The sequence below is a fragment of the Ostrinia furnacalis genome, unplaced genomic scaffold, assembly GCF_004193835.3.
Source record: "Ostrinia furnacalis isolate ACB-3 unplaced genomic scaffold, ASM419383v2 OfSCF2109, whole genome shotgun sequence".
NCBI lineage: Eukaryota > Metazoa > Arthropoda > Insecta > Lepidoptera > Crambidae > Ostrinia > Ostrinia furnacalis.
Genome location: NW_021132348.1, coordinates 1 through 11,142, shown reverse-complemented (window position 1 = coordinate 11,142; position 11,142 = coordinate 1). Strand labels below are relative to the sequence as shown.

At 41.4% G+C, this 11,142-nt stretch overlaps 1 protein-coding gene across 1 annotated transcript; it reads left to right on the top strand.

Annotated features, from left to right (window-relative positions):
- Positions 1-1,086: 1,086 nt before the first annotated feature.
- LOC114354706 (armadillo repeat-containing protein 2-like) lies at positions 1,087-11,139 on the top strand (the record flags this gene model as incomplete). Its single annotated transcript, XM_028307221.1, has 17 exons — positions 1,087-1,222; positions 3,764-3,902; positions 4,343-4,484; positions 4,882-5,011; positions 5,199-5,309; positions 6,049-6,202; positions 6,489-6,696; positions 6,779-6,881; positions 7,297-7,469; positions 7,770-7,966; positions 8,176-8,344; positions 8,643-8,754; positions 8,839-8,888; positions 9,326-9,457; positions 9,769-9,922; positions 10,397-10,540; positions 11,021-11,139. Coding segments are annotated over exons 1-17 (2,346 nt in total), but the record flags the coding sequence as incomplete, so codon positions are not given.
- Between the last annotated feature and the right edge of the window lie 3 nt (positions 11,140-11,142).

Sequence of the window (11,142 nt, the reverse complement as noted above, 5' to 3'; positions counted from 1 at the left end):
AGCTAATATTACCACTTACCTTAGGAAGCTGTCCTCCGCACTCCTCGACGCTAGAGATGCTCATGAGAAAGCCCAGGCGATCCGGAAGAAATACGCCGACGAAGGTCGTCGGCCGCCGCCCGACTATAAGGTAGGCGATTTGGTCTTGCTGAAGACCCAGGGTTTGAACGACACTGATCGAGGTCAAACCCCTAAGTTTAACCCTAGGCGTGACGGCCCGTATAAGATATCGAGGGTCTTGAGTGACACTACTTACCTCCTGGAGGGAGAGTCTGGAGCGAAGTTAGGGAAGTACCATGCCTCACAACTTACTCCGTTTGTTGGTCACATCCAGCCGCCTGTTAGGGAAAAGCGTAGGCGAGGTAGGCCGCGTAAGTCTTAAGCTAGTCCAGACCGCGTTGCGTCGTCTGAACTAGAGGGGGAGGTTGTAACGCGGCAACGCTATTTCATAACGTTTAATTTTAAGTTGCAAGATTTGCCTACACCAGACATGTGAAAGTAAATAAAAGCTTGCAATAATAATAAAATACGAAAATAAAAAATATATTTTTGTTGAGGGACTGACAATCAGTAAGAGTTCTTTTTTATTGAGGTTCTAAATCCGTTTTTTGCTTCTTTAGCATTTCAGAATGCCACCAGTGTCACCCTTAAAACCAATTGCGTAGAATCTTGTAACTTAGTAGATGAGTTAATCGGTAAAATTGTATCTTGTATTCAAGTAGGTACCTATTTATGTTATGTTATTGCTATTTATCTATGAAAATAAGACAAAATATGTGTTATATTATAAACACGTAAGAGTCATTTACAGTAGTAAAGTTTGAAAAAAATATTGCTGTGAAATACAGAATCACTTTCGTGGCATCAAAAAATTCAAAACGTTAAAGCTTCCAAACGAGACTCACTACTTGACTGATTTACTGAGAATACAATCTTCACATCAAGCGCTACAATTTTTGTTTACAAAAAGTTCAAATAAGTTAGAAATAAAATTCGCCACGAAGGTGACGATGAGAACCGTGGCGATGAGAAATACCCTAAAACTAACTATGAAAGACTTGTTTTTTCATCAGAAACTTGCTGATATTTAATTTCTGTGACACAGATCGTGCAATGAGTGACAGAGGCGCAAGGCGCGGCGTAGGCGCACCGTTCTACGCGCCGCCGCGGCGCAAGACCTCTGCGGAAATCATCAGCGAAGCCCGCGCTGCCATATACGGGGGTGAGCAACTCTATTTGAGGCAATTCAATAGCCCAATGGCGTCGGTCTCGGACTGCTGACTCGAGATCCGAGGAACGCCGGTTTGAACCCCGCCATTGGACTATTGTGGTGTGTGACTTTTATAGCCGACCGAAAGTTTGTTCGGCTTCCAGTTTATGAAGAATAGCTCGATACCAAATCGGTGTTATATGTGCGCATTTGAATTATTTTGAGTACATGATAAGGCTGATTTAACAACCCGACCAAACTATTAACCGAAAAAAAGTCTGTAGCCTACCTTTACATTCTATTCACTTTATTATGCAACAACTTACAGTAATCCAACAAAGACAAAACAAAAGCCATAAAGGTGAAATACAGCATTTGCGTGCTATAAAACTTGGGTGACACTTTGCAAGGTTGTCTCAAACGGCGTGGCCGATGTAACGGCTATATTTAGCAAAAGGGAAAATCGCTTATCGTGTATCGTCAATAATTGGCGCGATACGGCCCGCACCATATTCACCTGACATCGCATAAAGCTGTAGGTAAATGGTTTTCAGTCACGCGAAACCGATAGGCGGCACAACAGATAGGTAGCGGTTTTCCTTTCACATCTGACGTCATTTGCAGATAGGAGATTACTACATGCCGTTGCAAATACCAATTATTTAACTAGGCATGATAATAGTCACTTTTGATTTCAGCATACTACTTAGTTTGTGTTTGTAAAATACCTTTGTTATGGAAAGCTACCTTGACGCTTTTCAGTTTTGTTTTTACTAACGCATTGTAAAGGGAAAATCCAATGTCATGTTGTATGTAGAGTTATTTTTATTCGTTGCAAAATGGAGCAATGATCCATAGATTTGTAAAATTATCATCCTTGACTTTCGTTTCGTCGTATAAAAAATCATTTTTCATTTCCATTTTGTATTCTTCAAACGTTTACGGGCACGGCATTTTGTCCAAGAAACACTGATTATGCGAGTAAGTAATTTTCGTAAAGGTGGTCGGCGAAGGTGGTTGAACCGGGGTCATGGGATCGTACACCCGGTTGCCAGGGTGTGCCCTACACGCGATTAACCGCACTGATTTCAACTGTATAATTATGTATTCGGCATTTTAACTTAGCAACGGTAAAGTTCTGCCGCGGCGAAGTCGACGAACGTAACTCACTTTTGTGGCTGACCGTAATACTTTGGAAGTAGTTTCGTTCGTTCGTTAAGTATTTATGGAGTATTTAGGCTGGGACTGAAAGTTGGTAAATTATACTGCTGCTTTGGTTCCGGTGTTTGATTGATTGAAAATATTGTACAAATGTACAGTTATAGTAAAGAACTAAGATTTCCTTGAGTGCTTAATATTGTAGAGCTAGTATTTAAAAGTTTTCTTATGTGCTAAATTGAGGCAATCAGAGAAATAATTTTAAAAATTGCACCTGGTCACCGTCAACATGTCATTAAAAATTTGCAGAACCTCAGACAGCATCGTCGCCTAAGACATAGTTAAATCCACGCTTCACAACTGACCTAACAAAGTTTCTTTTTTATTTGGATGATTATTTATTAGGTTCACCATACCCCAGTAGTTTTAACAGATGTTTATTACTTGGAATAAAAACATTCTTACAGCAACAAACGACGTTTTATGGAGTCATTTTCCTCGTAGGTATTTGTGTGTAAAACTACTTGGCTACGACTACGGCTGTAGCGTAGCGTGGGTTTTATCCGCTAGGGCGGCGGAAATTTTCCCCGCCCCCTTATTTAGCGTTTATTCCCGATGTCCCCCACTATTTGTCCACCACTGGTGGACATCGAGAAAAAAAGTTGCAATGTCCACCAGTGGGGGACAGCGCTACTGAAATCTTCCCGTTGGGCCCTACTGGTGGACACTGATAAGAAATGAGTTGCTCTGTCCCTCAGTGGTGGACATCGAAACCAAAAAAGTTCCGTTGCCCGGTGGTATTCCAATTTGAAACACTAAAATATACATGACTTAAAATTCCGCCTAACTATAATTCAATCGTTCCGCACCTTATTCCATGGCAATGTTCAGGCGTTCGTATTAGCTTATAAAGTTTCTTTTTCGGTGTCCATGTCCGTTTATTTGAAAAGATTCACATTAACTAACTTACTTTTACGGTGTTTCAAATAAGGTAGAGTATGGTATGGTCGTCTTCGTCTCTTCTAAGTGGTAGATATCCTTTTTTTCTATGTACCTATATTTTAAAATAACGTCATTTATATTGATTCCCATGTACACTTACATCACGCTTTTTTCAGGCGTCACATGCACGTTTGCTGCACTAACTAGTACCACAGATAATAATACTAGTCTAGTACTGATCTAAAATTATGCAATAAACATCGTATTTTTTGTCTCGAAAGCATATAACGCGCGGCGCCTGAAAAAAGGGATGTGCAGAGACCCTTACTCTTGCTGTCAGTAAAACATAACTAATAATTAGACTTTTCGGATTCACCCCAGGTTTCTGTATTGCTCAAGCTAAAAATCTTAATTCCAATACCGGGCCCAAGTTAATTTATTGCTGTCCCTCAGAGATGAGCGGCGGCAGCGGGTCGGGCGGCGCGCTGCGACCGCTGCGCACGCGGCGGCCGTTCACGCCGCGTGAGCCGCAGCGCACGCTGTTTGCCGAACGCGCGCGCACGAAGGACCCGCGCCCGCCCAGCGCTTTTGAGTAAGTGCAAAGGACTACCGAACTATGTTCGCATACAGAACTATGCAATGTTCGCCTAAAGAACTATGCAAAATTAAATTAGAAGTACATGCCTTGTGGAAAACCGCAGAGTAAGCTCACGCAATCCGAATTTTGTTCGCGTTGTCGCGGAAAACTGTTGTTCGATAAAACGTTCGACATGACACGTTATCTCAGCTAATTTGTACTTTTGAAAACCTGTGAGCGATAGGTATTAAGTTAACCAAACTTTTGGGCACTTTGTCGCAAGCTACAAATACTTAGCGTAGTAATCGCGCTGCACTACTTAATAATAAGGCCGCTGCGCACGTATTCATTTTTCATCTTAGGTTTTATCAAGGTGGTTTGAACTCTAAATTGCTTTGCGTCAACTAGTTTTCAACTCATATACACGAATGTTTAAAACTATGTCTTTTGTTCAGTCTCAAGTACCTGAGCTTGTCAGAGAACACAGAAGAGATGACCACCGCTGTGCTGGGAGCCCGCATTGCCAGCCTTGACGAAGAGGGACTAAACGGGATCCTACTTACTGAACCACAGAGCAATGGCAAGAAAAAATCCACGGTGAGAACTACAGTGTACCTACCATGAGTTTACGTTAGGTGTGCTCGCTAGCGAGTACGTCAAAAATGTCTATGAAGATTTTGTTTCTTGAAAGTATTAAGTAACCGCTAGGGGCGCTGCACAATATTTATTTATTTTATTTATTTATTTATTTGAACACCAACAAGGTTACATTGAGGCTTCACAAAATATATGTCATACAATTAATGTCATTTTTTTAACACAGTCGCTAGCGAGCACACCTAACGTAAACTCATGGTAAGCACACAGAATACTTCGATAACTTCTAAATGAGATCACGATAGAACGTTATAGATTTTAAGACTCTACATTTTCCATTGAGAGAAAAGAAAGGACCTAATTAAACATCGTCTAACTAATTAAAAATGCTTATTAGCAGCTGAGGAATTTACAAGCAAAGACGATGCAGTCTGGCGATGGGTGGAGTGGTTTCACAAGACTTCCTCATCTCAGTGGGCGGGCCAAACCACTGCACCGTAGGAATACCACAGGGCATGTAAATGATGGTGAGCATTCTACTAATCTTTTTAGGCATTCTTACGATAAACCATCTTTTTATGAATGGATAGTGGATACCTATACCAAAGAATGCCTTATTCACGAAACTATCACAGCTAAGTAGCAGCGGGAAATAAGTAGAGTAGTAACAAGTAATTTTTTAGTTGCGTATATTGTAGGATACTTTTATTTCAGAATTAAAAGCGGAGACAGAATTAGCGCATGCCATTTCAGTAACACGTCCTTTAGGCGGAACTGATGGAGACCTTAATTTCGCTATGGCTCTAGACAGTAACACTTATAAATGTAAGTTCGGTAAACTACTATTAATAAATTTTACTATAACATAAAGGACATCATCCACGTTTCATATATTTTTGGTCCAAAATCAAAAGTGCCGGCCAACAAAAAAAGGTGCTGTATTCTGACAGAATACGTCTGCCTTAGCATTTGTTACTATGGCACCAAAGTCGTAGCTCCACTGTGCGTCGAGTATTTGAGATCTAAAAGTCATCGACTATTTATACATTTTTTGTTCAAAATAAAAAAAAGTACTGTATTCTGACAGAATACATCCGCCTTAGCATTTGTTACTATGGCACCAAAGCTGTAGCACCACTGTGCGTCGAGTATTTGAGATCTAAAATCCATCGACGATTCATACATTTTTTGTTCAAAATCAAAAATGTCGGCCAATAAAAAAAAGTGCTGTATTCTGAAAGAATACGTCCGCCTTAGCATTTGTTACTATGACACCAAAGCTGTAGCACCACTGTGCGTCGTAGTATTTGAGATCAAAGTCAGTCGTTTCATATATTTTTAGAACTCAAATACTACGATGCACAGTTGTGCTACAGCTTTGGTGCCATAGTAATAAATGCTAAGGCGGACGTATTCTATCAGAATACAGCACTTTTATTTTTTGGCCGGCACTTTTGATTTTGGACCAAAATGGATGATGTCCTTTGTGGGTAATTTTGCAACGTCTCTTGGTGTAGTGTCCACGACTTCTCTGTTCTCTACTTTTACATGTAAGATGTTTCAGCCCTAGGCCCTGAAAGTAACGTGAAGAGGAAACAGTTTGCCGTCAACAAATCGGTGTCTTATGACGCTAGCCATAAAGCTGACCCATTGGGCGACTTAGCCGTCAAGCATTTAGCTGTGCAGTTGCCCAATACATCGGCGACAGATCTCGAAAGGTAAAAAGTTTGTTGTACTTAGTTATCTATGACTGTTTCTTAACCTGAGGTCCGCAGACTTATTTCTGGACCATTAACAAACAATCATAAATAATTTTATTGCCATTAAAAGTCTGGAATCGATTGCAGCTTTTTTTATTTAGGGGGTCCTTAATATTGTGCTTGATTTCCTAAGGGGTCCGTGGAAAAAAAAACGGTTAAAAACGTTGATCTATGAAATAAGTACTCTCGTCTCTCGAGTGTGTATTACATTGTCTGGAATACAAATTATTCTGTTTTTTAACAGCGCCAGCGTTCTTGAACTAGCAGAAGCACTGTCCGAACGCACTCAGCCAGTAGAAAGAACAGTTCTAATCATGGAAGCCTTGCAGAACGTCCTAGAGAAGTCACCACCAGCCGGCAGTCTTAGAGAACTGGTTCTTAGGTCGTTGTACATGCACATTGATGCGGAGGACGAACGAATACTTGTAGCGATTGCACGAGCTATGCTTACAGTAAGTAGTAATAAGAAGAAGAATTGAATCGCTTCAAGGAAGACAGTTTAGAATCATTATTATCTATTGTTTGTTTCTCCAGATGCGAGTGACAGGAGCAAATCTAGCAGCAGCAAGCAAATTGGTTTTCAAAATAGCGAGAAATGATAAGAACGATCATTACTTTAGGAACACGAATTTACTTGGTAAGTTTGCTCATTTGTCATATAGTTAAGATGTTTTTATAGCTTAGGTACTATTCTATTGAGCGATAAAATAAACTAGGTCACATTACTAATGGGGTTGAAAATTGATCATAATAATAATAACTTTATAATTAATGTCACCAACGACCTTGTGCTGTATTGACGGCTTTTGATAGGAAAAATAACGATATCAGAATGCCGATAAAATCTTTAATTAAAGCGATATGTTAGCTGAGTCGAGTTTAATTTTACCTGACAATATGTGAATACTTTATTAAAGCTACAAATACACTAACTAAACGTTGAATTCTTATTTGGATCAATAAAACCCTAAAATTTTAATAACAACACGTAATACTGTATATTTGGTTTTCCTTTTTACAGTTAGGTTATGTTCATTTATGTTTCTCTTTAGAATTATTAGTCGAGGGTTGTGGCAGAGCTGATCCTCTGACAGAAGGCGAATGCTGCGTGTACGGCGCGGGAGCACTGCGCTTTCTAGCGTTAGAGCCCGGGCTTTGTGCGCTGGCGCATAAAGCTGGTGCCTTGCATTTGGCTGCTTTGCACCTGAAGATCGTGAATAATGCGGTGAGAAAAACATAATTACTTGGCGAATAATTAAACTCACTAAAAATGCTGTGCCATCTCTGATGCTTGTGATTGTGTGAAATGATGAAATCATCCAAATAAATACAATAGGGAAAGTAATTTATACGTCATGGCGTACCTATTCTATTTAACATTCCTGAATATTTTTTATTTGATGGCCTTTTTCGTATTTTGATAATAGCATTATTAATGAACAAGACAATTTTAAGAAAAATGAATTTATTTACTGAGTTTTACCAAACTTTAATTTGATGGAATCCTCTCCTTGTATCCGTTTAGAAAGCTGAAAATCCTCGGGCTGTATCTGAACAATCAACACACGCGCTGTACCAACTGACAGGTGCTCTTCGCAACCTCGCCGGAGCTGAGAAGGAGGCGCGAGCGTTTGTCGCTAGTGGCGCCCTCGCAGAGCTGATCAACGCGCTGATGTATCATACTGACAGAGATGTGCTGACTAATGTCGCCAGGTGTCTTAGGTAAAGTTGAATCCACGCGAACTTTTGACTATTTGATATCAGAAAAATTTATCGATATCAAAATGGGCCTGCTGCGGACAAAGAAACATTTGTGGCAGACTCATATTCATTAGGTGCTTACGTTTTTTTTACGTGAATAATCAATACTGAAATTAAAGACAAAAAGTCTGCGGCTAGGCTAAAAGATTTTAACATTGAGATTCTTTCAGCGTCCTCTCAGCCGAAGAGTCGTGCTGTGCGTGGCTGTGCGCTTCTCACGTTGCTGCACGAGCTTGCGTGCGCGCACTAGCGGCGTGTGCTCCCCGCGCACCATTGGCCGTGAGACTTGCGTACACGTTAGGAAACATGGCCGCTGCCGACCGCCAGGCGAGAATCAATGTAAGCTTACAAGACCTAGGACGTGCCACGATATACTTAACCATTTTACCGATTTTAGTCGATACTTTCATAGTGTAGTCATAATCTATATTAATACCACAATAAGCTTTTATCATGGCGTAAATCCTAGCTCAGCTGAACCTGTTTTATGGGTGCAGTCCTGTTAACTCCCCTGGTTGGCCCCTCTGAGGGGAACAACAGGACTGCACCGTTTTGGGTGTGGCAGAATTACAGACAGAGATTCTTTGGAAATAGTCTAAGATTCACCGCAATGTTTCCATTCCAAATTCCAATTCAGATCTACAACGAAGAAGGCAGCGTGGACGTACTACTGACGATTTTGGAGCTTTACACGAAGCGAAACGACGATCTGCGAGACCCTGATTCTGATCCTGATCTACATCTGATAGGTAACAAAAGATTTAAAAGTTAAGCCTACTTACTTACTTCATTAAATATGAAGATATTGATTGATGATTTAAATAATTTTGTAGGCACAGATTTGGGAGGATCAGATGGTTCCAACGAAGACGTTCTTATAAAGGTAAGCAATAAGGCTGAGTTGCACCAACCTACAACTGTAACTATAGCAATAACCGATGCTTTTTGTATGAAATTTGACAAATTATGACATTTGTTAAAGATAAAGTAAGATGGTGTCAGCCTAGGTAACTATTTGTTCATTCAGTCTTATCAGAATAAATACAAATGAAAAAGTTTGACATAAGAAAGGGGTGTTAGGCGATTATCCCACTGCACCGCGCTCCGCCGCAGCACGTGGGATGACAGATTTAATCATTATATGCAAGTACCTCAGTTTGTATAGAAAACACGCGCGGCACAACACACAGACAACGCGTTTGGGCACGGAATTATTAAATCTGTCGTCCCGCGCACCGCGGCGGAGCGCGGTGCAGTGGGATAATCGCCTTAAGGGACAGCAAACATCTTACTACTTCTTTATTTATTAATTGATGATAGACAGTGCGAGTGGTAGCCAACCTGTGCCTCTGCGAGCGGGCGGGTCGGGGCCTCGCGGCGGAACACGCTGAGCGCACTGTCAAAGCCTTGCTGGCTTGCCTCGAACTGGCCGAGAAACCGATGGAACAAGTGGTGAGTGACCATGACGACTTCTTCTAAGATAGCACAAATCACCACTAGATACTAAGACAGATAGGAAGATAAAGAGCCGTGTGTTTATAGCACGTCCAAAGCAGCCATTGAAACTAAGGTCGTTAGCTATCCTGAATCGGAGAAGTTAGGTCCTGTACAGGACCTCTTAAATAAGTTCTATAGAGCTTCCTTCCCATAACTACACACTACATAAACAGGTATTCTTTTTATCGCTTGGATACTCAAATTATATACCAATAATATAATTAATACAGGTTTTTTAATGCTAGAGGTTTTACAATTTCATACAGCCCCAAGAAGATGATGAAGAACGCCCCAGCTGGATAGAGCGGCGCGAGGAGCTGGCCACCGCATCTCTGGCTACCCTCAACAATATTACCTTCTACAGAGAGCCACCTGACCCGCCTGATCCTCTGGACACCTTGCTGGATCAACTTTGCAAAGGTATGTTCCAAAGGCTACTTAAAACTGGGTAGGTACTGTCCAATAAGATGTAGTTATGGGACTACATTTAAAAAAACACTACAACCCTCGATCATGTCTGATTTTGCTAACAATTTTAGTAAAATCACGACGATCGGAAAGGCGCACCGAAAGACGAAAACGAACGCCGATAAGATGTATATCCTGGAATCTTCTTTCTACTTTAATAAAGTTGTTTGTCGGGAGATTTTTCAATTAGGCGGGAATCGGAAGGACACAAAACGTCGGGAGAATCCCACCAAATCCTGACCATTGCCATCTGGCAACGTCGTGCTCCTGCTGCAGTGAAGACTTAATGACCTACTGATGATGGTGAATACAATGATGCATCATAGCATACTGTGTATCATATCAACAGTAAAATATCGGTGGAAAGCTGACTCCGGGCCCTCTGCGTTCGTATGATGCATGCTTACAGTGGATTCCTGTCAACAGTGACATGCAGACGGCTGGCGGGCTCAGGGCCCGCGGCGTGCGAGGCGGTGCGTGCCCTCGGGAATCTATCCCGCGACACGCGCTCAGCACAGCTCATCGTGCTCGAGGGCGCGCTAGACTTGCTCGTGCCATTCTTGGAGCATGGTAAGTTACACCTGAACTGAAGTAAGAATGAATAAGGAATTGATTGTAAAAGAAGAAGAGCATAGAGCATGTACTTATTTTAAATTGTCAATGAAAAAGGGGATAACTAGGAGCTCCTTCTGGCTCTCTACCTGTTCTATTTGTTCTCAGGCTAATTCCTATCGATAGTTTCTGGCTTTGCTATTTGACGAGAACAGTGCCATAAGAAACGACTGCTAATACCCTGAAATTGTTTTGATTGATTGTGCATGCACAGTCTAGAGGCTGTACAGTCGCCAGCCCAACTATCTCTATCACAACCTCCCTCAATTTAATTTTAAACCTTAAATCTCAAGGATATGATGTTTATTTAATTCACGTCGAAAATGTTAACTACATCGATGTCATTTTTTAAAGCAGTCGATATCGAATACGTTTGATATAAACTCATACTAAGCCCCCAGTAGTATGAAAAAGTCTGCTCCACCAATTCTTTCCCAGACGAAGCCAGCGTGCGTTGCGCTGCAGCAGGAGTTTTAGTCAACGTGTGCGGCGCCGGCAGCGAATGCGCGGACGCCGGCGCGCTAGCAGCACGTGCATTGGTAGCCGCAGCTGGCTGTGGC